Genomic DNA, 27,485 nt, shown 5'->3' with positions numbered 1-27,485 from the left:
CACAGCATGAGGCTACCACCACAATGCTTAACCGTAGGGATGGTGCCAGGTTACCTCCAGATGTGAAGCTTGGCATTCAGGCAAAATACTTCAATCTTGGTTTCATCAGACCAGAGAATATTGTTTCTCATTGTCTGAGAGTCCTTCAGGTACCTTTCAGTAAAATCCAAGCAGGCGGTCATGTGCCTTTTAATGAGGAGTGGCTTCCGGCTGGCCATTAGCATAAAGGCCTAATTGGTAGAGTGCTGCAGAGATGGTTGTCCTTCTGGAAGGTTCTCCCATTTCCACAGAGGAACACTGGAGCTCTTTCAGAGTGACCATCGGGTTCTTGGGGTTCACCTCCCTGACCAAGGACCTTCTCCCCGATTGCTGAGTTTGGCTGAGCAGCCAGCTCTAGAAAGAGTCTTGGTGGTTCCAAACTGATACCATTTACGAAAAATGGAGGCCACTGTGTTCTTGGGGACCTTCAATGCTGCGGAAATGTTTTGGTACCCTTCCCCAGATCTGTGCCGCGACATAATCCTGCCTCGGAGCTCTATGGACAATTCTTTCGACCTCGTGGCTTGGTTGTGCTTTGCCATGCACTGTCAACTGTTGGATCTTAAAAACACAGCTGTGCCTTTCCATATCACGTCGAATCAACTGAATTTACCACAGGTGGACTACAATCAAGTTGTAGAAACATCTCAATGATGATCAATAGAAACAGCATGCACCTGAGCTCAAGATCGAATATCATAGCAAAGGGTCTGAATACTTATGTAAATAAGGTCTTTTTAAAAAGAAAATTTATTTAATTTAAGAAAAATGTCTAAAAACCTGTCTTTGCTTTGTCATTATGGGTTATTGTGTGTAGATTGATGAGGTGGGAAAAAATATTTAATACATTTTAGAATAAGGCTGTAACAAAATATGGAAAAGGGCAAGGGGTCTGAATACTTTCCGAATGCACTGTAGACATGGTAGTTAAAATTGTGGGATCATTCATACATATCTTGGGACAGTCTCATTAGAACTTACATGACAACAGTGCACCAGTTTTTGCACTTACATGCTAACTATTATAATATACTGGACTCACCCGTAGCCATCTCCTCTTTCTGCTGCATCAGACGAAGCTTCTCTGCTGCTTTCAGTAAATTGTATCCCACCTAAAGGAAATTATGAAAATGCTATTGAGTCTTGAGAAGCTTTACAATTCATAGAGGTCTTTACAAACAAGTCTACTGGAGAAAACCATTATGGAAGTCCAAACATTTTAACAGTTATCATTACAATGTAATAAAATGGTTATATCTTCACTGAGTAATGCTTGACAACAGTTCTACATGTAGTGCGTGTCCCAAACGGCACCCTATTCCCTATACAGTGCAGAACCTTTGACCAAGACCTGCCCATAGGGCCATTTGGGATGAAGACATTGCCAATCCTCACCTCTCCAGGAGAAGACACATTCTTGGGTTTGCCCCGCCCTTTAGGAGGGGGACTAAAGACAAACACAGGGGGCTCGTCAGGGAAGAACTGGGAGAAGTGCTGTTCTGACAACTTGTACTTAGAAACAGTTGATGCCTAAGGGTGAAACAAACAAGAAACAGTAAGCAACACAAGAGAAAAATGACAGTTACTGGATTCAAATGAACGTGACAAGACAATCCTGTTTTCCACATTTTAAATGGTTTTTGCTTAAAAAGGAACACCAACTGGCATTTCATTAAAACTCTAGAGTTAAATCATACCTTGAGCATGATGACTCCATTCTGTGGTTCACAATGCTGTTTGAGCAGCAACTTTAATCTGTCCCGTGAAAACGTGTTCTTCTTACGGCTAAAATTAGTGCGAAAGAGAGAAGGTATAACGCTGAGTTATATTTAAAAAGAACGAGGGGGGTTGGCTGTCGAATAACAATATACGCTGCTTAGCAGGAAGGCAAATGTATTGTCTCACGACTCACCTCATCTGACCAGCCTTTGTGAATATGGCCTCACTGCCTTCCTTGATGGGCTGCACTTTGTACTTGAACACAGAAGGGTTGACAGATTTCTTCTTCTTCCTTTAGACATAAGGGGAGAAGAGCCAAAAGGGTTTTTATCAAAGCCAAAATGGACATGGATAAAGACTGTGTGCATTCACAACGGCGCCCTAATTCCTACATAGTGCACTACTTTTGACCAGGGTCGGGGGTCTCTGGTCAGAAGTAGTGCACTATATGGGGAATAGGTGACATTTCAGAGGCAGCTTTGAATTGCGAATCTTACGGACTGACCCATTGGCCTTTATTTTGGGGATATCCTCGTCACTGTCACTGATGACTATGGAGTCCCCATCCATCTGAAGTTTGGAGTGCCCATTAACCGGCTTGTTGGAATGATGGGGAGACTGTACATCCAGGATTTCACACGGTTGCCTGTAGGAAAGATCCCAAAAACATTTAATGGAATGAAAAACACTAGAGCCGAACCAATATGCGGATTTTGGGGTTTGATAACAGCTTTTGGTGAGGCAAAAGTCACTGATTACCGATATACAGCACATATTCAGACCCAGACTTATCCACAGTCTAATTCTAAAATAGATAGTTCCCCCCCAATCTACACACAACACCCCACAATGACAAAGCAAAACCAGTTTGGAATTTAACATTTATTCAAAATATAACACTGAAATACATTTACATAAGTATTCAGACCCTTCACTCAGTACTTCGTTGAAGCACCTTTGACAGTGATTACAGCCTCAAATCAAATTGTATTAGTCACATGCACCAAATACAACAGTGAAATGCTTACTTACAAGCACCTAACCAACAATGCAGTTTTAAAAAATACAGATAAGAATAAGAGGTAAAAGTAACAAGTAATTAAGGAGCAGCAGTAAAATAACAATAGCGAGACTATATACAGTGGGGGTACCGATACAGTCAATGTGAGGGGGCACCGGTTATTTGAGGTAGTATGTACATGTAGGTAGAGTTATTACAGTGACTATGCATAGAATAAAACAGAGCGAAGCAGTGGTGGAAAGAGGGGGTGAGGGGGCACCGCAAATAGTCTAGGTAGCAATTTGACTAGATGTTCAGGAATCTTATGGCTTTGGGGTACTAGCTGTTTAGAAGCCTCTTGGACCTTGACTTAGCGTTACTGTAGCGCTTGCCGCGCGGTAGCAGAGTGAACACTATGGCAGGGGGCGGCTAGAGTCTTCGACAACTTTTAGAGCCTTCCTCTGAAATCGCCTGGTATAGAGGACCTGGATGGCAGGAAGCTTGGCCACAGTGATGTACTGGACCGTTCGCACGACCCTCTGTAGAGTCTTGCGATCGGAGGCCGAGCAGTTGCCATACCAGGCAGTGACGCAACCAGTTAGGATGCTCTCGATGGTGCAGCTGTAGAACCTTGAGGATCTGAGGACCCATGCCAAATCTTTTCAGTCTCCTGGGGGAAAGGTGTTTGAGACCTCTTCACAACTGTCTTGGTGTGCTTGGACCATGTTAGTTTGTTGGTGATGTGGACACCACAACGTGAACAGGGAGTACAGTAGGGGACTGATCACGCACCCGAGGCGCCCCTGCGTTGAGGATCAGTGTGGCGGATGCGTTGTTACCTACCCTTAACACCTGGGGGCAGCCCTTCAGAAAGTCCAGGATCCAGTTCTCATTGGGAGGTGTTAGGTCTCAGGGTCCTTAGCTTAGTGATGAGCTTTGAGTGCACTATGGTGTCGAGCGCTGAGCTGTAGTCAATGAACAGCATTCTTACATAGGTGTTCCTTTTGTCCAGATGGGAAAGGGCAGTGTGGAGTGCAATGGAGATTGTATCATCTGTGGATCTGCTGGGGAGGTAAACAATTGGAGTAGGTCTAGGGTTTTTGGGATGATGGTGTTGATGTGAGCCATGACCAGCCTTTCAAAGCACTTCATGGCTACAGACGTGAGTGCTACGTGTCGGTAGTCATTTAGGCAGGTTACCTTAGTGTTCTTGGGCACAGGGACTATGGTGGTATGCTTAAAACATGTTGGTATTACAAACTCGGACAGGGAGAGGATGAAAATGTCAGTGAAGACACGTCCAGTTGTGTACTGCGAGCATTCCCTGACCGTCCTGGTAATCCGTCTGGCCCTGCGGCATTGTGAATGCTGATGTCTTACATCGGCTGCGGAGATCGTGATCACACAGTCGCCTCAAAGCGAGCATAGAAGTAGTAATTAATGGCTTCTGTTTGGGGTATGTACATACGGTCACTGTGGGGACGACTTCGTCAACCCACTTACTGATAAGGCCAATGACTGATTTGGTCTACTCCTCAAAGCCATTGGAGGAATCTCGGAACATATTCCAGTCTGTGCTAGCAAAACAGTCCTGTAGCTTAGCATCTGCTTCACCTGACCACTTTTTTATTGATCTAGTCACTTGTTTCCTGCTTTAATTTTTGCTTGAAAGCAGGAAGATAGAATTATGGTCAGACTTGACAAATTTAAGAGCTTTGTCTCTGTGTGTGGAGTATATGTGGTCTGGAGTTTTTTCCCCTCTGGTTACACGCATAACATGCTGCTAGAAATTAGGTCAAACTTATGATTTAAGTTTTCCTGCATTTAAGTCCCCGTCTACTAGGAGCGCTGCCTGTGGGTGAGCGTTTTCTTGTTCGCTTATGGCGGAATACAGCTCATTCAACGCTGTCTTAGTTCCAGCCTCTGACTGTGGTGGTATGTAAACAGCTACGAAGAAAACAGATAAACTCTTAGCAGGTAGTGTGGTCTATAGTTTTTTTTTTTTTTACACCTTTATTTAACCAGGCAAGTCAGTTAAGAACAAATTCTTATTTTCAATGACGGCCTAGGAACAGTGGGTTAACTGCCTGCTCAGGGGCAGAACGAGTTTATCATGAGATACTCTACCTCAGGCGAGCAATAGCTTGAGACTTCCTTAGATATCGTGCATAAGCTGCTATTTACAAAAATACATAGAACACCACCCCTTGTGTTACCAGACACTGCGGTTTTATCCTGCCGGTACATCGTATAACCAGCCAGCTGTATGTTGATATTGTCGTCGTCCAGTCAGAACTCCGTGAAGCATAAGACGTTAAAGTTTTAGTGTCCCGTTGGTAGTTCAATCTTCCGCATAACTCGTTTATTTTATTGTCCAAAGATTGCACATTTGCTAGCAGAATGGAGTGAAGTTGGAGGTTATTTGATCACCAGTGAATTCTCAGAAGGCAGCCAGACCGTCGGCCCCTCTTTCTCCGCAGATCACAGGGACCGGGGCTTGTTCCCAAGGAAGCAGGGTATCCTTCGCGTCAGAGTTGTGAAAGGAACAAAAATGAGGATTCTGCTAGTCCGTGGTGAGTAATTGCAGTCCTAATGTCTAGAAGTTTCGGTCATAAGAGACGGTAGTGGCAAAATAAGTTTAAAAAATAAGTTTAATGCAAATAATCCAATATAAAAAATTAAAATAAAAATAAAAAAAAATCGGCTGGGGGCAAGTAAAACATCTGCAATCTTCTCCGGCACCATTTTATTCAGTCTTTGATCCTTGATGAAAACCTCAGACTGGAGCACTCTGAACTTTGCCCTGTTTATCTTTCCCTTAATCCTGACTAGTCTCCCAGTCTCTGAAAAACATCCCCCCAGCATGATGCTGCCACCACCATGCGTCAACATTGGGGTGGTGCCAGGTTTCTTCCAGGTGACACGCTTGGCATTCAGGCCCAAGAGTTCAATGTTGGTTTCAACGGAACAGAGAATCTTGTTTCTTTCGGTCTGAGAGTCTTTTATGTGCCTTTAAGCAAACTTCAAGCGTGCTGAGGAGTGGCTTCCCGCCTAACAAGTCTACAATCAAGGCCTGATTGGTGGCATGCTGCAGAGATGAGAGACCCTTCCAGAAAGACAACCATCTCCACAGAGGAACTCTAGAGCTCTAACAGAGTGACCATCGGGTTTCCCTGACCAAGGCCCTTCTCCCATGACTGCTCAGTTTGGCTGGATGGCCAGCTCTAGGAAGAACTTCTTTGGAACCACAAACTGATCTTTGGGACCTTCAATGCTGCAAAACATTTTTGGTACCTATCCCCAGATGTGCCTTGACAATCCTGTCTGGGAGATCTACGGACAATTCCTATGCCCTCACGGCTTGGTTTTTGCTCTGACATGCACGGTCAACTGTGGGACCTTATATAGACAGGTGCGTGCCTTTCCAAATCATGTCCAATCAATTGAATTCACAGGAGAACTAGAAACGTCTCAAGGATGATCAATGGAAACCGGATGCACCTGAAGTCTGACAGTCTGATAGCGAAGGGTCTGAATACTTCGTTTTTTTGCAACAAAAAAAAAATGCTTCACTTTGTCATTATGGGGTATTGTGTGTAGATTGACGATGAAAATTTTTAATCTAATCCATTTTAGAGTAAGGCTGTAACGTAACAAAATGCAGAAAAAAAGCTACACAATAAATGTTTGTTTTGTCCGATACAGTCCCTCTTTATATCCCAAAAACTCTTGTTGGCTTATTTTGTTCAGTAATCCACTGGCTCAAAGGCAGTCAAAACATGCAGACGAATACATCCTAATAGTACCGGTAAAGTTTGTCGAAACATGTAAAACGATGTTGATAATTAATCTTCAGGTTGTCATTGTCTAAATAATTTAGCATATTTAAACCGGACAAAAGCGTATTCAATAGAAAGGGAAAACAACGAAGGGCACGCACTCGGTCACACACGCAAACCAGCACTGCATTATTCTACAGTCCACTGACAGAAAGTTCTAATTCTTCAGAAAACAAGCCTGAAACAATGTCTAAAGACTGTTGACATCTAGTGGATGCCATAGGAACTGCAATCTGGGTCCTAACCCATTAGATAATCGAGGCATTCAATTGAAAATGACCCACATCAAAACAATCCCACTTCCCGGATGGATTTTCCTCAGGTTTTCGCCTGCAATATCAGTTATGTTATACTCACAGACATTATATTAACAGTTTTGGAAAAGTTTGAGTGTTTTCTATCCAAATCTACCAATTCGATGCATATCCTTGCTTCTGGGCCTCAGTAACAGGCAGTTTACCTTGGGCACGCTTCTCATCCAGACGTCGAAATACTGCCCCCAAGCCATAAGAAGATATTAAGAACAAATTCTTATTTCCAATGATGGCCTTGGAACAGTGGGTTAACTGCCTTGTTCAGGGACAGAACGACAGATTTGTACCTTGTCAGCTCGGTGATTCGATCTCGCAACCTTTCGGTTACTGGACCAACGCTCTAACCACTAGGCTACCATAGAAACACTAAAGTAATCTCGCAAGGAGAGGTTGTTCAGAGATACTTTTGAGGAGATGGGGAAACGTCATTGGAATCGTATTAACACACATTGTGTACGTTTCTAATGCATCGTCAATGGACTATGCAGTGCATTCTGAGCAACTCTGACAAGGAGAGCTCTTCTTCACAGAGTGTATGGGTGTCGATGGGGCACTAGCTCAAAAACACAACATTACCATGAATTTCATTAACAAGTACAACTTTACAAATATTTTCAGAAATGTCAGATAATTAGCTTGTTATGTCATATTGTATAGCTCTGGAATCGCAACAGAGGAAAATGGGCAGGTTTTGACTCACCCATGACTTCAAGAAGAGATTGCATGATGATTACCGTAGCAACCGCATGACGCAACATGATAATGTGAACGCGATTGGTCAACCGTCTGCGGCATTACACGGTCCTCTATTCATTTCCCAATGGGATCTCCATCTCTTCTCTCTATCTCTGACTTGTGATCACAATGCACTGTCTGATATGACAAGCACACGCTAGCTGTTAATTACGAAAATGTTCTTACTTAGACCATAATGTAAATTACACTTACTCAATACAAAACATATCGGCTATACATTTCAACTGCAAATGGCATGCGCTGATGACAAAACACTAAAGAAATGCTTGCCGCACTGGTTTCAGTCACACTTTCCAATTTAGCTAATCTTCTCATCAAGAATAAAGCACATGGCCCGAACGGTAATATCTGCGTCAACTAAATAAGCCCACTAACATAATACGGTTACTGTCTGGGCCTATTGTTTGTATGAAGGATGAGTCAATGTTGACTTTGACGCCAGTCCAGGGTCACACATAAGTAGCAGATTGCTTGCTAGCTAGCTACGCTAACTACCTTGCTGGCTAAATAGAGCCTAACTACGGTTAGCTAGCCTGCTAACGTTAAACAATTGAGCATGTGTTGAGGACAGGGCTGCTTGCTTGAGCGTACTTTTGATGACTTACTTATTCAGATATGTCGCTGGCAAGCTGCTCACAGTCAAATCACTATGCCCACTCTGACTCTCACGCTGTGACTTACAGAATGAATGATGTTCAATGAGGAGCTCGTTGAGCGCCGTCTTCAGACAACCATTGAACATTTAAAAAATTACAAATTAGCACACGTATTTGTTAATTCTATGTACATAATATTGGTGCTTTACCGGTGGAATAAAGCCTGATACAAATATTTCTGTTAGATTTATTATCGGCCGATAATAAATCTGTCAACCGATTTATTAGTGGGGCTCAAAAAAATAAATATCCAATCTTCAATTAAATAAGTATAGTAACTATTCGTAACTGTACTTGTAACAATAATCATGGTATTAGAATTGAAAGAATAGTCATTGGTAGATGGCCAGACTTTAACAAGAGTATTTGTAACTTGAGACATGCCCTCACTAATACCTAATCCACTGGCCTAACTGACAAACGAGGCCAGAAACACTGAACCTGCTTACAGGCATTTAACTTAAGCACATCAGACTAAGCACTCAAGTCAGAAACAACTGACAAGAGCATGTTGGCTGAGTTAATCCCTCAGAGCCCAGCCCAGCCAGAAGCCACATGGCAATTGTCCCTGCATGCGCCTGCTTCCCCTACGCCTTCTCCCTCCCTCCTCCCCTGCTGTGGGTCCATGTTTCTTCTTGTCTGGCTGGCTCTCTGCACTGCCTACAGGCAAGCCGTGATGAGGTGATGTCTGGGACAACTCCTTGTGCTGGCTTAGCCAACCACAGCACTCGCCTTAACACCACAGTAGTGAGTGGGTGGAGCCATCTCCAAATAGCAAGGTCAGCTCATGATGGCTGACTGATCTCCTCTCAGAATACAGAAGATGGCCCTTTATAGTGATTTAATCCATATGCTCAGTAGATTCTATAATCTATCAGCCAAACGATTACAGACTGGTGGTATGAGGGTTAATGGTCAGAGTTTTGGGAGCCTTGCTAAATAAGCATGACCTGTGGGTTTTGTTCAGACAACTCTGGCATATATGACTGAGGGACACAAGTCATTGGACCACACCCAGTCATCAGTTCTCCTCTGGTGCCCATCTCCAAACAGCTCATGGCCAACTCAACCATGTTGACAAAACAATGTATCTGTTTACTACAGAGCACATGATTCCACTGTCAAAGAGCTAGAATCTACTGTCACAGAGGTAATGCTAGTGAACATAAAACATTTAGTGAATACTCCTTCGGCTAAATAGGGAAATCAGTGGCTCGTAAGGAGAGACAGTAAAAGGCATCAAACTCTTTCAAGAAGATGATTTAAAACCAAAAATGGAGAAAAGTGAAACTGATGACACTGGATGAGGTCATGTGTGTAAAATATAGTAAAACTGAAGATGCTTGGTGAGGTCATATGGATAAAACCAACAACACTTGTGATGAGGGTAGGTAAGATCATCATATGGATAAAATCACTACCTGACACTGGTGTGACTAAGAACACACAGAGTACAGTAAAGTAAAGCTGATGATGCTAGGTGAGGTCATATGGATAAATTAACACTTTACCTGGTACCGGAGCGGTTCACAACATCCACGATCTCCCCAGGAAAAAACCTCTCCCTGGCATAAGAATACACATCATCACAGATCTCGTGGAGCCGGGTACGGTACGTGAGTGCTGTGAGGTGCAGCAAGGGGACCACCAGGGCTGAGGGGAAGCTCTGCAGGCTACGACGGCCCCTCTTCTCACTCTCCAAGGCTTCCAGGTAGGTCAGGCCAGGCTTGCCTGTCACCGCACAGCTCCACACCAAGCTGTTGCACAAGATGGTCCTCTCAAAGAACTCACTGTGGGGAGACAGGGTGGTTCAGGTCATTGCATATTCCCTAATGTGTACTACTGTTGAGGCTGGTGGGAGGAACTATAGGAGGACAGGCTCACCGTAATGGCCGGAATGGTATTAATGGAACGGAGTCAAACATGTGGTTTGCTTCAGTGCAATGTTTTTGATACCGTTCCATTGATTCCATTCCAGCCATTACAATGAGCCTGTCCTCTTATAGCTCCTCCCACCAGCCTCCACTGTTGTACTACTTTCAACCAGGACCCTAATGTGTGACAGCATGAAATGAAAGTGTACACCAATTTTGCAAGTTTTCTGGACAGAGGCAAAATATTGTTGCCCACACAATCACTGGAGGCCAGGAAAACCCATGCTCCCCAAATCACTGTTGAAAACAGTGTTGCATACAATTTATGCCTTACTTATCTCTGTATACTGTAAACTTGAGGCTTTTCCAAGGTCTCTGCACAAAGATAGGATCTTGAAAAACCTGAAGTTTCTTTAGTCATGTTGATAAATCTGTCACATGAGTAAAAACAATTCCAAAGACACCATACCTCAAAAATACTTTAAACAAAAACAAATATAAAATACTCCATCTTCTAAATAGTTTTTAAATAATAAACAAAACTACGATGTCCATCACTGTACTAAATTTGCAATAAAAACCATCATGGTCAATATATGGATCTGGGTGCCATTGTTTACTTTTTTTGTCTGAGTGTGTTATTCGTTGGTAAGTCAAAAATGTGTCGTCGTCAATGGGTAACAATTTGCCCCCCAAAATATTCACTATCAACTATATAACACAGTTAGCATTTTGATTCCTAGTTAGCTAGCTTCGATAAACAATCACACAACAATAGCCCCGACCACGTTTCTCACGCTAACTGAGACAGAAAAGTTGCAAGTAGCAGATTTGCCCTTATCCTTCGACTTATGTGAGCAGAGAACCGTCCCATAACTTTCAACAAGATTGGTTAACTACATCAACATGTTATTCGACAGATATTACAATACATTGTGACAATAACAACCTGAACTCAAATTAAAGTCGACTCAAGTTTAATAGTTTGAAGCGCTAGCTTCCAGCCGGCTAGCAGGCCCAACTAAATACTTGGTTAGCTCGGCTGGTAGAGGTAACGTTAGCTACTCGCTTCAACACTAGTAGCCGCTTGGCTAACTAGTTAGCAATGATTTAGTTAGCTTTGCTAACGTTACGCTTAACAAATAACCTGGATATAAATTGCAGTTCTGACCAATTTCATCAAATGGCGAGTTAAGTAGGTGCCAGTCAGACAATACATTGAAGATATTACAACTAGTTTATAATAGTAAGTACTTTGTCGCGCTTCCAACATTGCAGTTGACTTTAGCTAAGTAATGTTACCTAACGTTTGCTGTCACTTCGGTGTAACTTTTCTCACTCGAGTTGAGACGATATTTGATAGTGCTTTTCTATAATGATTCTGAAATTGTCCAAACGAATAACTTAATTACTTCACGTACTCATAAGTCCTGAAGATTTCATGCGTGACTTTACAGAGGAATACTTCTTCATCTGGTTTTAGGTCCGCTGGGGACTTCTGTCTGACGAAAGGCTTTCTGTGGAGAAGCGGCATCTTTCTTTATCTTCGTCTTCTCTTGATCGGTCCTCTTGACTTTCAAAAAAAGAGGGAAAAAGAAGGCCAGAAATACTTATTACATAAAAGTTAACAGCAAACATAGCCAATAAACAAAGGGCAATGACCCGAATATTGTAAAAAGTGACGACAATTTAAGAGGAACTCCAGCCTTTGTTAATGACACATGCTTCCCAGTCAGTCTCACACACAAAAGTGAAGCTATTCCAACCACATGAAAATGTGCTCAATGACTGACAATCTATTTCTGATATTATCAATAAAAACGCCGATGTTCAAACCACCGGATAACAATGCTGCAAACAAGAGGAAGAATCCAAGAGAGGTTTACCGGTTCGGTTGTGTATCGTTGAAACGATAATACGCGGGAGAAATATACAAAAAGTCCGCGGACTGCCCCACTTCTCCGGCGGACCGACACGGTGTTGACGACAAGTTTGATCAGCTCTAGTTGTTCACAGACAAGGAAGCGTTTGGGGTGGGGGTGGGGGGATGGGGGGATGGGGGTGTGTGGGGGGGGGTGGCCTGAGTGAAGAATATTTTATTGGTTGTTTGTCCCGCCACTCGCGTCATCACCACCAATCACGTTTATGTTCATTTGAACATCAAAAGAGTGAAGAAGCCATATTTTGAACAACTGAACTAGAGCATACAGCATTTTTACAGATCTAAGTAAAAGTCATCATAATCAGTTCCAACATTATAGCAGATAAACAGAATATTGAGGGTTATTGAAGGCCTATATTCAAGGTGGTGTCGATTGCTTGTTTTGCACAACATAGTGACTGCTTGATGCCTGTCTGATGTAGGTACAGAGCTTAATAACCAAGGTGCCAAATCCTCCAAAGTTGTTGTAATTTCAATGGCCACAGAGTCCAAATGAAGCACTATAAAATTGCTGCAAAAATAATGGGTTTCAGTGATTGAGAATTTCCTTACAACTGGTGCCAGTTACTAGCCAATTTCTGCACAATTATGCTACCCTCCCATGAATTCACTGAATTGTAAAGTACATGACATTATCCCAGTGATAGTTTGGATAGCCTGTCACAGATCACTTGGTCATCTTGATAGATTGTTATTCCTTGAACATGATATGATAAGGCACAGTCCTATACGAAAGTGTATCTGCATTGCAGCACATTTCCAAGGGACAGAGCGTCTGAAGGGATGTTTGGTCTTCACTCGGGGTCACAGATCCTATAAAGGTGTATCTCTTTGAATGCGTCCGGGCCACCGTCCTTCCCCAGATAGACGTGGTAATCCAGAGGTACTTTATCTACTCACTGGCTAAGGTTGATCCCTCCCTGAAGGACGAGCACAGGACAGCATTATAAGTGTGCATTATGCTTGACGTGACACACCATAGAAACATTACATTCTCAAAGTGTGGAAAACAGACAGCATACTGATTGAAGGTTATTTATTAACCTTTATTTAACTAGGCAAGTCAGTAAAGAACAAATTCTTATTTTCAATCCCAGCCTTGGAACGAACAGTGGGTTAACTGCCTTGTTCAGGGGCAGAACGACAGATTTTTACCTTGTCAGCTCAGGGATTTGATCTTGCAACCTTTCAGTTACTAGTCTAACACTCTAACCATTAGGATACCTGTCGCCCCAACTAAGTAATGAAGTAACGAAAGTGCTTCCTGGAGGCTTGAAACTATAATCAATAGAGCACAAGTGGAGTACTTTCATGGTGGTCTGGGTCGTCACATTAAAAAAAAAAAAAAAAAAATTATGAACTGAAAGAATGAGGGACTACTTCGACTTGTCCAATAAGAAACACTAATTTCTGTTATCAGTTGCAAAAAGTGTGCCCAAATGAATACACCCCGGGTAATGGTGTCCAATGTTTACCTACTTCATTTGATCATTGGGCTGTAGAAAGTAATCAAACACATTGTTCATGATAAGAAAATCTGAATTCTGTAACATGGAATCCTGAGTCATGTTATTTGCATGGATGACCTGGGGAAATGCGAGACAAAGAGAGACAGCTGTGGCACTTATATTCTTCAAAAATATAAGACAAAGATAAGTTCAAGAGACAAACTCAAATCAAATTGTATTTGTCAAATGCACAGAATACAACAGGTGTAGACCTCACAGTGAAATGCTTACTGAAAAGCCCTTCACCAACAATGTTGTTTTAAGAAAAAAAGTGTTAAGTATTTACTAAAGTAAAAAATTTAAATAAAATTAAAAAAAAACGTTGTTGTTGAAAAATAACAAATAATTAAGGAGCAACAATAAAGTAACAGTTGCGAGGAAATATACAGGGGGTACTAATGATCACTTTATCTGTATTCGGTCACTGAAGCCATACTTCTCCACAGCCATATTTTGAAGCCTGATAAACTCTGCACTGATCTCTACCCCAACAAGCCGAGCTGCAGAGCTGGTACCCCTGAAGCACAAACAGATGACTGGAAGAGTAAATACTTTTGTGCCAAAGCATTCATGAAACTGATTTTCCTGCAAAATTCTCCACAACTAGTCTCCCAGTCACTGGTAGGACATGCTGGAACAGGAACTGGAGCTCCAGTATGGAAGAGTGAGAGATGAACTCAGAATAGAAACATAAAAAATAGACATTCATTTTGACACAATGCTGCTATATGAGGTTTATAACCTGACCCTCATCTTACACATCTACTAATTATTGATAGGCCAGTGTAACTCAAGTAAGTACAATAGTTGGCCATGCAAGGCAACAAACATGCCCATGGGAGCTGTTCTGTGAGAGCCACATTTCAGGACAGTGGTTATGGCTCATCTTGCCTCACAGAGTGTATCTACTGTCTCCTCGACATACAGGAAAGCATCCTCATGCAGTGTGGGTTGGGGGTTCTGCTGGGTCTGAGTAATCAATTAATGATAAAAAGAATTAGGCCTGTGTTTTGTTGAAGCCTTAAAGCAGGAAGTCATCCCACTGTAGTTTGTTTTATTTGATTCCTCACTGAAAATAAAAAGGTATACACACCTTACACCAAATACAAGAACCCCAGCTAGTGAATCTGGTGTAAAAGTGTTTGTTGTATTATGAAAGCAATTACTGTTACACACCTTCTGAATAGCCAAGGACTCCAAAAGAAGACTTATCCTGAGATACTATGAAGTACTTTGAAGTATACCCTTTTGATTGTCAACCAACCCATCATCCACTTTATCTGCAAAAAAAACAGAGTAGCTAAATTTATACAGTTGAGTCAATATTATCATACATGAACATGGTATGGTTGATTTCAGTTGCGGCCCATCATTCAGTGCAGGTGTTTTGAGTCTCACCTGTTATGCTTAAAATAAAAATTAAATAGAAATCAGACTGTTTTTTAAATTCTGGCATTAATTCGTGTCACAAATCAGTTTGTAAACAATGTAAAAAATATCTATATATCCTTGAGTAAATAAATCTGCATACAAACATGGTCTCTTTCCTGAGTGAGTCAGCCTAGCTCAATGCTTTCTGTGTTGGAAGGGCAGCCAGCGAAAGCACAGAACATAGGAGTTGGTAATGTTCTCTAGTTGCACCGTGATTTGCTCAGTGTTTTGTCACTCATGGGGAGACTACATCACCACAGAATCTACAGGGAGAGCCAGGCAGTTCAAGCCCCTTTGGGTTCTGCCATATATTTACAGCAGAAGTGCCAATCAAAGAAGGCTCAAGGTCCTAGAGTATGCTGGGTTTTGTGTAGGCTTCCCATGGCATGATATTTTGATATCCATGTAAATCTCTTTCGGACACGGTGACCTTTATCAATATATTCACCTGTATTTATCCCCCCCCAAAAAAATAATAAATAAATAAATAAAATGAAATGCTAATTAGCTGGTAATGTGGCTATCATAAAGAACTACAAATGCCATGTTGATCTGGACGAGACTGCTGAATCAAGGCAAAGGTAAGAATCTCTGGATTAACTACCTAATGTTAGCTAAATGTAGTAATTAATAAATTGGCAACATTTCTTTAAATCGACAATTCTGTGAACTGTCTTGTGCAAGTTTTAAATTGACACAATACCTGTTAGCAAATGTGTCAGCAATAGATGACGTGCTGGAGCTTGCAGGGATTTGCAGTTTTGTATGATATCTATTTTGATGTTAATAAGCATTTTGGAATCCGAATCCGTCATACCAGGGTAAGTTACACAAAACACAGCAGACTCTATGACCTTGAGAGCGTTCTTGGACAGGCACTTCTGCTGTAATTCTATTTCTAAAATCTGTTTATAAAATTTTCAATGGCAAAAATAAATGGTTGGAAAACCAATAGAACCATTTCCCTGTTTGACCGCTAGGTTTTATGGGTATTATTATGACAGTTGGGCTCTACTGGCCACAGATAAAATAATGTCAAATCACGTTATGTCTACCATAGCTTTGATTGGACTGATCATGTCAACATCATATGTTCAAAATCTTAAAATCAAAAGCTAGCTAGACAAGAAGTCATCACTACGAGTCACGTTGATGATCGACAGCAAAATCCTTTTCAATCCTTGCCATATGAAGAGAAATGATAGATAAATCATCTCGGGGGCTCATCTGCCATTGGACATAAACATTACACTACAAGTCGGAAATCGCTAATTCAACAATGAGTGGTATGGAAGGAATCAGTGGCAAAGCGATCACTATTTTGCTCCCCCTACCTGCTATCAGATGGAGAGGGTTCGTGGTAATGACTGAAGCAGAATAAGTGGAATCAGAGTCTGGGTTTAAGCATTTAAAATATCTGTCTGAAAGGGTCTATTTTCCAGGCTTCAAAACATTCACACGCAACACCTTGGGCTAGAAAATGTATAATAGATTGGCCAAGCTGTCAATCCAGCATGACTCCATCCAGAGAATGCCAGGCTTTGATGACAGAGTTTGATGACAAAGTTTACCCACAAGAAGGACCGCTGGTCACTTGTTCAAGTGAGCACAACAACTGTGAGTCCAAAAATATTTATTTTATGCAGCTGCATAAATGCTGTAATATGCCAGGGATACTGTAGCTAAGAAAGTAATACTAAGTGTATGTTGTGTAGTAAGCTGTTAGTTGCCCATGTGTGTCACCCAGGGTTGCCAGATCTAGTTAAAATGTATAGCCCAGTGACCTCTCAGATCCTGCCCACAAGGCCTGAAAAGTATGCCAAAATGTTTTTTTTTCAACCGCAAGAGAGGAGTTCACACATTTATCCATTAAAACCTTTTTCCATAACGTTATTGAGTGAATTATGAAGGAATATTAACGTAATTTGAGTGAGGACAGAGGATCTCGAAATCTGCAAGAAACACTTTGACGAAATTCAAAAAACGAATGTTAGGCTATTTTCTGGCAGCTGTGCCGTTATTATGTGCCAGACTACAAACCGTTATAAATGGCCAATTTGAGAGATTGACTAATTATTTCAATAGCCTTAGGCTACTGACAAAAATCTGGGTTTATAATCGCAATTCAACTTTGTCATGGTTTGCTGAGCTATAGCCTAAAGCCCCTGATAGTCCAACAACTCATTTCAGGGAAAAGTCCACAATGAAACTGAAATTCACCTAAATGATACATTTGCTATAGAGCTGTGACCATGACCGCAATTGATAACGTCCAATTTAATTAACTGAACATGGATATTAATAATTGCCTAATAACACAAGTCTACAACAACAAACTGAAGTTAGTTATTTATTAAATATATTTGCCATATCCAGGAAGGCTACACAAGTGGCACAAATTGATTTAGGATTTGGAAAATGGGTTGGAAATAGGTGTCTCCACGACCAATCTGAATAGCCTTCCTACCTACAACTGGAACAAAGTTGTCACGATGTAAGCCGGTGCTGCTCTGTCTCCATGACTCAGCTGCCTGCTGCAGCGCTCTCTCAACCAGTGCTCAACACACATACACCCCTCCGGCCCTCTCCACAACTCACTCCCTGATAGTCAGCAGTAGCAGGTCACAGTGAAAAATATCCTGAACAAAAATATAAACGCAACATGCAACAATTTCAAAGATTTTACTGAGTTACAGTAAATTAATTAGGCCCTAATCTATGGATTTCACATGACTGGGAATACAGATATGCATCTGTTGGTTACAGATACCTTAAAAATAATTGGCCTCACAATGGTCCTCAGGATCACATCACAGTATTTCTTTGCATTCAAATTTCCATCAATTAAAGAACTGTGTTCGTTGTCCGTGGGTTATGCCTGTCCATACCATAACCCCACCACCACCATGGGGCACTCTGTTCACAACATTGACATCAGGAAACCGCTCGCCCACACAACGCCATACACGTGGTATGCGGTTGTGAGGCCAGTTGGACGTACTGCCAAATTCTATAAAACGAAGTTGGTCGCTTATGGTAGAGAAATTAACATTAAATTCTCTGGCAACAGCTCTGGTGGAACATTCCTGCAGTCAGCATACCAATTGCACACTCCCTCAAAACTTGAGACATTGTGGCATTGTGTTGTGTGACAAAACCCCACATTTTAGAGTGGCCTTTCAGTGTCCCCGGCACAAGGTGCAACTGTGTAATGATCAGACTGTTTAATCAGCTTCTTGATATGCCACAACTGTCAGGTGGATGGATTATCTTGGCAATAAGAGATGCTCACTAACAGGAATGCAAACAAATTTGTTCACAAAATTTGAGAGAAATAAGCTTTCAGTGTGTATAGAACATTTCTGTGACCAACACTTTACATGTTGCGTTTATATTTTTGTTCAGTATACAGTTGAAGTCAGAAGTTAACATACACTTTAGCCAAAAACATGTAAACTCAGTTTCACAATTCCTGACATTTAATCCTAGTAAACATTCCCTGTTTTAGGTCAGTTAGGATCACCACTTTATTCTTAGAACTTGAAATGTCAGAATAATTGTAACGAAATTCGTCTTCCTCTAACAAGGGGTATGACAGATCGGACCAATGTGCAGCGTGGTAAGTGTTCGTCATGTTTAATGAAAAGACACTGAACACGAAAATACAAAATAACAAAGTGAAAGACAGAAGCGAAAACGAAACAGTTCTGTATGGTGAAGACACAGTAAACAATTACCCACAACTCAAGTGGGAAAAACAGGCTGCCTAAGTATTGTTCTCAATCAGAGACAAGGAACGACACCTGCCTCTGATTGAGAACCATACCAGGCCAAACGCATAAATGCTACATAGAAAAAAGAACATAGACTACCCACCCCAACTCACACCCTGACCAAACTAAAACAAAGACATAATAAAAGAACTAAGGCCAGAACGTGACACTAGCAGAGAGAATTATTTATTTCAGCATTTATTTATTTCATCACATTCCCAGTTGGTCAGATGTTTTCATACACTCAATTAGTATTTAGTAGCTTGCCTTTACATTGTTTAACTTGGGTCAAATGTTTCAGTTAGCCTCCACAAGCTTCCCACAATAAGTTGGGTGAATCCTCCTGACAGAGCTGGTGTAACTCAGTCAGGTTTGTAGGCCTCCTTGCTCTCACATACTTTTTCAGTTCTTCCCACAAATTTTCTATGGGATTGAGGTCAGGGCTTTGTGACGGCCACTCAATTACCTTGACTTTGTTGTCCTTACGGCATTTTGCCACAACTGGGGAAGTATGCTTTGGGTAATTGTCCATTTGGAAGACCCATTTGCGATGTCTTGAGATGTTGCTTCAATATAGCCACATAATTTTCCGTCCTCATGATGCCCTCTATTTTGTGAAGTGCACCAGTCCTTCCTGCAGCAAAGCACACCCACAACATGATGGTGTTCTTCGGCTTGCAAGACTCCCCCTTTTTCCTCCAAACATAACAATGGTCATTATTGCCAAACAGTTCTATTTTGTTTCATTAGACCAGAGGACATTTATCCAAAAAGTACGATCTTTGTCCCCATGTGCAGTTGCAAACCATAGTCTGGCTTTTTTTTTGAAGCAGTAGATTCTTCCTAGCTGAGCGGCCTTTCAGGTTATATTGATATAGGACTCATTTTACTGTGGACATAGATATTTTTGTACCTGTTTCCTCCAGCATCCTCACAACATCCTTTGCTGTTGTTCTGGGATTGATTTGCACTTTTTACACAAAAGTACGAAAAATCTCTAAGAGACAAAACGCGTCACCTTCCTGAGCGGTATGACGGCTGTGTGGGTCCATGGTGTTTATACTTGCGTACTATTGTCTGTACAGATGAACGTGGTACCTTCAGTCGTTTGGAAATTGCTCCCAAGGATAAACCAGACTTGTGTAGTCCTACAATTTTTTTTCAGAGGTCTTGGCTGATTTCTTTTGATTTTCCTGTGATGTCAAGCAAAGAGGCACTGAGTTTGAAGGTAGGCCTTGAAATACATCCACAGGTACACCTCCAACGGACTCAAATGACGTTAGTTAGCCTATCAGAAACTACAAAAGCCATGACATCATTTTCTGGAATTATCCAAGCTGTTTAAAGGCACAATCAACTTCGTGTATGTAAACTTCAGACCCACTTGAGTTGTGATATAGTGAATTATAAGTGAAATAATCTGTCTGTAAACAATTGTTGGAACAATTATTTGTGTCATGCACAAAGTAGATATCCTAACCGACTTGCCAAAACTATAGTTTGTAAACAAGAAATTTGTGGAGTGGTTGATAAACAAGTTTTAATGACTCCAACCTAAGTGTATGTAAACTTCCGACTTCAACTGTATATATACATAGAGTACCAATCAAAAGTTTGGACAGACCTACTCAGTCAAGGGTTTTACTTTATTTTTACTAATTTCTACATCGAAGAATAATAGTGAAGACATCAAAACTATGAAATAACACATATGGATTCATGTAGTAACCAAAAAAGTTTTAAGCACATTTTATATTTGAGATTCTTCAAAGTAGCCACCCTTTGCATTGATGACAGCTTTGCACTCTAGGCATTTGTCCGACCAACTTCACCAGGAATGCTTTTCCAACAGTCTTGGAGTTCCCACATATGCTGAGCACTTTTTGGCTGCTTTTCCTTCGCTTTGCGGTCCAACACATCCCAAACCATCTCAATTGCATTGAGGTCAGGTGACTGTGGAGGCCAGGTCATCTGATACAGCACCTCATCACTCTCCTTTTTGGTCAAATACACAGCCTGAAAGTGTGTTGGATCATTGTCCTGTTGAAAACAAATGATAGTGCCTTTAATAGCAAACCTGATGGGATGGCATTTTGCTGCAGAATGCTGTGGTAGCCATGCTGATTAAGTGTGCCTTGAATTCTAAATAAATGACAATGTCACCAGCAAAGTACCCCGACACCATCCATGCTTCTGTTACGGTTTTCTTCTGGTGAAAGAGAGGAGGACCAAAATGCAGCGTGGTTATCTTTAAACATCTTTAATGAAAGATGAAAAATACGAACAATTTACAAAACAAGAAACGTGAAAAACCGAAACAGCCCTATCTGGTGCAACAAACACAAAGACAGGAAACAATCACCCACGAAATACCCAAAGAATATGGCTGCCTAAATATGGGTCCCAATCAGAGACAACGATAAACACCTGCCTCTGATTGAGAACCACTCTAGGCAACCATAGACTTTCCTAGATAACTCTACTAAACACAACCCCATAAATCTGATTAACCCCTAGACAAGACACATAAATCACCCATGTCACACCCTGGCCTGACCAAAATAATAAAGAAAACACAAAATACTAAGGCCAGGGCGTGACAGCTTCAAGGTGGGAGCCACACGTAGAGATCATACATTCACCTCACAAAGACACGGCAGTTGGAACCAAAAATCTCAAATTTGAACTCATTAGACCGGTCCATTGCTCGCGTTTTTTGGCCCAAGCAAGTCTCTTATTTTTATTGGTGTCCTTTAGTAGTGGTTTCTTAGCAGCAATTCGACCATGAAGGCCTGATTTACACAATCTCCTCTGAACAGTTGATGTTGAGATGTGTCTGTTACTTGAACTCTGTGAAGCATTTATTTGGGCTGCAATTTCTGAGGCTGGTAACTCTAATGAACTTATCCTCTGCAGCAGAGGGAACTCTTGGCCTTCCTTTCCTGTGGCGGTCCTCACGAGAGCCAGATTCATCATAGCGCTTGATGATTTTTGTGACTGCACTTGAAGAAACTTTCAAAGTTTTTGAAATATTCCAGATTGACTGACCTTCATGTCTAAAAGTAATGATGGACTGTCGTTTCTCTTCGCTTATTTGAGCTGTTTTTGCCATAATATGGACTTGGTCTTTTACCAAATAGAGCTATCTTCTCTATACCACCCCTACCTTGTCACAAAACAACTGATAGGCTCTAACACATTAAGAAGGAAATAAATTCCACAAATTAACTTTTAACAAGGCACACCTGTTAATTGAAATGCATTCCAGGTGACTACCTCATGCAGCTGGTTGAGAGAAAGCCAAAAGTGTGCAAAGCTATCAAGGGAAAGGGTGGCTACTTTGAAGAATCTCAAATATATTTTTATTTATCCATTATTTTACCAGATAAGTTGACTGAGAACACTTTCTCATTTGCAGCAACAACCTGGGGAATAGTTACAGGGGAGAGGAGGGGGATGAATGAGCCAATTGTAAACTGGGGATTATTAGGTGACCGTGATGGTTTGAGGGCCAGATTGGGAATTTAGCCAGGACACCAAGGTTAACACCCCTACTCTTACCATGGGATCTTTAATGACCTCAGAGAGTCAGGACACCCGTTTAACGTCCCATCCAAAAGACGGCACCCTACACAGAGCAGTGTCCCCAATCACTGCCCTGGGGTATTGGGATATTTTTTTTAGACCAGAGGAAAGAGTGCCTCCTACTGGCTCTCCAACACCACTTCCAGCAGCATCTGGTCTCCCATTCAGGGACTGACCAGGACCAACCCTGCTTTGCTTCAGAAGCAATCCAGCAGTGGTCTGCAGGGTGGTATGGTTGGTTACTATTTCATAGTTTGTCTTCCCTATTATTCTACAATGTAGAAAAAAAGAAAAAAAAGAAAGAAAACCCCTTGGTGTGAGTTGGTGTGTCCAAACTTTTGACTGGTACTGTATGTAGAAGGCCTTCAGTATACTCAGTTGAACTGTAGTTGCCCTCCAGTGGGTGGAGCACGTACAACCTGTTAGAGTTATAGTATGCTCAGATTCTATGTCTATATTAAATAGTTTATCTGGTAAATCTAATAGGAGTGATATACTATTGGAGTTATGGAGAATTTAGAGGTAGAGGCTGGGTGTAGCAGTGAGATTCTGCTGGGTCCCAGCACATTCAGGTGTGGAAGGGAATGAAACTGTAGACCAGTTAGCCAAAAGATCTTAAAAACGAGAGATAATTGATGTTTCACTGGGTGGAGGTGAGGCCAAATGTAAGATCAGAGCCATTTTGATAGATGTGTGGCAGTAGAGATGAGACTCTGAGCCCAAAGACCGGCATTTATATGCCCTCCAAAGAAAGGTCAGTGGACCAAGATTCAAAGAACAGATTAGGAAGGAAGAGGTGGCGTTTGGTCGATTGCCTTAAGGACATTGAACTCATTACACCTGGTTGGCAAGCAAGTGAATGGTTTGTGTCTGCAGTGTACGGTTGAGGAAACGGTGGCGCATGTGTTGTATGTTGAAGGGAGGGAAGGACTGAAGCGTAGGGTCATTGAAGTTAGGAAGGATTTGGGGGAGGGGGGTATACTACTAGTTAATAGGGCTCTTTTTCCCCCTCAGAAGTACGTAGGATTTAGAAAACCGTGAGTGCCCACACTCCAGCACAGTTGGTAGCGGCATGCACCTTTAACGTTTGCGGACCACCATCATGTCAAAGATGAAGAAAAAACAGCAGACACTGCCTCCAGTGGAATGAGTGACAAATCTGTGGGCAGTTTGTCACCATTATAGGGCAATTTATGTATTGTGGCTTCGCTGGCATGCATGATGCGTCAGAAAAAGAAAAAAAATAGTTTGCCCCATTAAGATTTACATGCTAAAATCGCTTTTGGTTTGTTTTAGGCTCAATACAGCCCATTCATAGACGGTAACGCCAGTGCTTTAGTGTCAATTAACTTATACATCTGCTGTGTAAGGGGAATGCCCCAACATCACACAAACACACTGTCTAAATGTTAATACACCTCGATTAGGATACGGTTTTGTAAACATTTGGAGTTGAACTTTCAAATCTGAGAGAAAACATTGTTCAAATACAAAAGAGCCACTTACTGTACGCAGTTCAGCAAAGTTGCGCGCAAATGTTTTGAATACCACATGTTCCCATATGGAAATGTCGAATGGCTCATTAGAAATGGGAGTGCAAGGTAAAAGTATGTAAGTGTGGCGAAGTCTGAAACTATTTGTGAACAGTTGGAATTTCTTGCTTTGAATATTGAGGTTTCAAAGGGCCTCTCTATAACTGTGATTGGCTGTTATAGACCCCCCTCTGCTCTCGGTGATGCATTTTCTTCTTTGACGGCACCTCATGTCTAAACTTCTTTGTATTGAAATGATCTTGATTGGTGATCTCAAATGGTGTTGGTTAAAGCCGGTGTCTGATGATTTAAAAATGTTTTGTAATTCTATGAATCTTACCCAGTTGATTAACTCACCCACTCGCCCAAATCTTAAATGTCCAGATAAATCTTGACAAATGTTCCACATAAATATCCTGCGGTTGGTGTTTTTTGTAATGATTTAAGTGACCATTGTGCTGTTGTTGCTGTTAGAAATACTAAGGTTCCAAAGACAAACCCGCGTTTTATTAGTAAGAGAAATTTGAAGTGTTTTAATGAGCAGGCTTTCTTTCATGATTTGCTTTATTTTGACTGGAGCAAGACTGAGTTTATCCCTGATGTGGAAATTCTTTCATAGTGGTTTTTCCCAGATAGTAAACAAACATGCCCCATTCAGCAGGTTCAGGGTTAAAGGGCGGGATAATCCATGGTTTTCTTCCGAGCTGTCTTGTATTATTCACGACCGTAATCTAGCCTGGGCTAAAGCAAGGAAATCATGTTCTGATGCTGATTGGCTTATTTTTAGGCAGTTAAGAAACAAGTGTTCTTTTCAAACACTTTTTCTTAGCAAATCAGAATATTTTATGTCTGTTACCACTGATAACCTGAATGACCCTAGAAAGTTTTGGAAGGCTATTAATTAAGTCTATGTCTGGTAACAGTCATGTTAATGAATTACCGTCGTGTTTTGAAGGACTCTGTTGCTATATATGACAAAACCGAAATGCTGAATTGTTTCAATGAGCACTTTGTATCATCTCAATGTCCTCTGTGTGGATGAACCAGTGAGAGTTGGTCAAACTTTTAGCTTTTTGCCATTCTCAGTGCAGGTGGTACATAAAGCCCTGAAATCTTTAGATCAGAGAAAGCCTGTAGGTCCTGATCTTTTGGATCCCTGCTTTTTAAATCTGGCAGCTGATTTCATAGCTGAACCACTTACATATCTGTTCAATCTAACCCTGGAATGTAATGAAATTCCAAAGATCTGGAAATCAGCATATGTCCTACCACTTTTAAAAGGGGGAGATCCAACTCTTTTAAATAATTATAGGCCAATCTCAAAACTGTCACCCTTGTTGAAAATGCTTGAAACCCTTGTAAGTGAACAGCTAAAAGTGTTTTTATTTACTAACTCTATTTTATCAATGTACCAATCAGGCTTCAGGAAGAAGCATAGCACAATTACAGCAGCCATGAAGGTTTTAAATGATATCACTGAAGCCATTGACAAAAAACAGCACTGTCTCTCACTTTTTATTGATCTCTCTAAGGCTTTTGATACAGTTGATTATGCTATACGAAGGCAGAGATTGCCGAGTGTAGGACTTTCGGAGCATGCAGTTGCATGGTTTGCTAACTATCTGCCTGATAGAACTCAGTGCACTCAATTTGATGGGCTTATGTATGTTAAATTGTCTGTCTTGAATGGTGTGCCCCAAGGCTCTGTACTTGGTCCTCTCTTGTTCACTATTTATATAAATGATTGACAAAAATGTCCAAAATGCACAACTTCATTTTTATGCTGTTGATACTGTTATTTACTGTTGTGCCTCATCTCTTACAAAAGCTTTCCAGAACATGCAAACTGCTTTTTATACTGTTCAACATACCTTGTGTCAATTGAAGCTTATCCTCAATACTGACAAAACTAAACTAATAGTGTTTTCTAATGCAAGAAATAGACCTCTGAAACATTTCACCTATTACTACCTGTCAGGGCAAGGAGGTTGAGATTGTAACCTCATATAATTATCTTGGAATTTTAATTGATGATGGCCTCTCTTTTAAATTGCATATTCAACAATTTACAAAAAAAGGCCCGTTTTTCTTTTGAAGCCAGAAGGAGGCTAGTATCAGCAACATTTATGCCTTTACTAGACGATGGGGATATTTTATATATGAATGCTTCCGCTCAGTGTTTGAGATCAATTGACACTCTTTACAAAGCCATTTGGGGTTTACTACCTTGTTATTTGGGCATTTTTATTGTTCAGAAATGTGGTGGGTACTCTCTTCGTTCGCTGGACTTTATCCTGTTAACTGTTCCAAATGTCCAAACTGAATTTGCTAAAAGGGCTTTTATGTACTCTGCGCCATAGTCTTGGAACACCTTACAAAATACTTTAACTGGAAGAACTTGTCCCGATTGGTGTTTTTAAATCACTGACGAAGGATTGAAGCTGATTCCCTGACCTATCAATGTTTTTAATTTGATGTTTTTTATTTTGTTATACTCTTGTGAATGCAATGGTTCTTGGCCAGGGCGCTCTTGAAAAAGAGATTTTAATCTCAATGAGCCCTTCCTGGTTAAATAAAGGTTACGTAAAATGTTTTTTTTAAATGTGTAATACCTTGGCTGGAGGCTGTGTTACTGAGAACACAGATTGCAACTTTGCTGATGTGTCCAGTTAGTGTATTTTATGTATTTGCAAAGGATAGCTGACTAACCTGGTAAAATAAAACTCTTTGGACAAGGATTATTAAACCTTTCTAAACCATAACATCAAGATTGTAGTTCACGTTCAACCAACCAGCATGGTCTGAGCAAGATGCAAAAAGAAGAATGTAAAGCTAATGTCATGCAACTTTTACCATGAGGCTGAGAAAACATTGTTGTTGAAGCAATTTCCAGCAACTGTACACAAACTGCATTCAGAAAGTATCCAAACCACTCGACTTCTCCCACATTTTGTTAGAATTATTCTAAAATGTATATTTTTTTAAAGTGTCAATCTACACAATGACAATGCAAAAACATGTTTAGAAATGTAAAATGTGTTTAAAAGAACTGAAATATCACATTTACATACAGTAAGTATTTAGACACTTTACTCCCGCACTTTTGGCAGCAATTACAGCGTCGAGTCTTCTTGGGTATGAAGCTACAAGCTTGGCACACCGGTGTAAGTGGGGTTTCTCCAATTCCTCTCTGCAGAGGATCAAGCTCTGTCAGGTTGGATGGGGAGCGTCGCTGCACAGCTATTTTCATGTCTCTCCAGAGATGTGCGATTGGTTTCAAGTCCGGGTTCTGGCTGGGCCACTCAAGGACATTCTGAGACTGCTTTGCCGGGGCTGTGGGCTTAGGGTCGTTGTCCTGTTGGAAGGTGAACCGTTAACCCAATCTGAGGTCCTGAGCGCTGGAACAGGTTTTCATCAAGGATCTCTGTACTTTGCTCACTTTCTTTCCCTCAATCCAGACTAGTTTCCTAGTCCCTGCTGCTGAAAAAACATGCCCAAAGCATGCTGCTGCTGCATT

The 27,485-nt window shown here is 41.2% G+C and overlaps 2 protein-coding genes across 4 annotated transcripts in view; both read right to left on the bottom strand.

The window, feature by feature from the left end:
* Positions 1-12,212, bottom strand: part of LOC135507979 (bromodomain adjacent to zinc finger domain protein 1A-like) — a 48,817-nt gene extending 36,605 nt beyond the window's left edge. For 2 of the 3 annotated variants that reach the window (XM_064927831.1, XM_064927833.1), the window contains exons 1-8: positions 12,084-12,212; positions 11,619-11,770; positions 9,835-10,113; positions 2,264-2,404; positions 1,952-2,050; positions 1,737-1,824; positions 1,435-1,569; positions 1,082-1,151 (exon numbers count right to left, since the gene is read on the bottom strand). In XM_064927831.1, the coding sequence (XP_064783903.1) occupies positions 1,082-1,151; positions 1,435-1,569; positions 1,737-1,824; positions 1,952-2,050; positions 2,264-2,404; positions 9,835-10,113; positions 11,619-11,731 (925 nt within the window). In that variant the 5' untranslated portion in view covers positions 11,732-11,770; positions 12,084-12,212. The remainder of the gene's footprint in view (positions 1-1,081; positions 1,152-1,434; positions 1,570-1,736; positions 1,825-1,951; positions 2,051-2,263; positions 2,405-9,834; positions 10,114-11,618; positions 11,771-12,083) is intronic. The other variant, XM_064927832.1, reaches the window with a different exon arrangement.
* A 1,402-nt stretch (positions 12,213-13,614) lies between these two features.
* Positions 13,615-21,555, bottom strand: zgc:109986 (uncharacterized protein LOC553566 homolog). Its single transcript, XM_064926998.1, is given in 6 exon segments — positions 13,615-13,725; positions 14,044-14,147; positions 14,185-14,323; positions 14,473-14,616; positions 14,824-14,841; positions 21,499-21,555. Coding segments are annotated over 6 exon segments (573 nt in total).
* Positions 21,556-27,485: the final 5,930 nt, after the last annotated feature.

The sequence above is a fragment of the Oncorhynchus masou genome, chromosome 21, assembly GCF_036934945.1.
Source record: "Oncorhynchus masou masou isolate Uvic2021 chromosome 21, UVic_Omas_1.1, whole genome shotgun sequence".
Taxonomy (NCBI): Eukaryota; Metazoa; Chordata; class Actinopteri; order Salmoniformes; family Salmonidae; genus Oncorhynchus; species Oncorhynchus masou.
The sequence above is the reverse complement of the archived record's forward strand: the minus strand, read 5'-3'. Positions and strand labels throughout refer to the sequence as shown.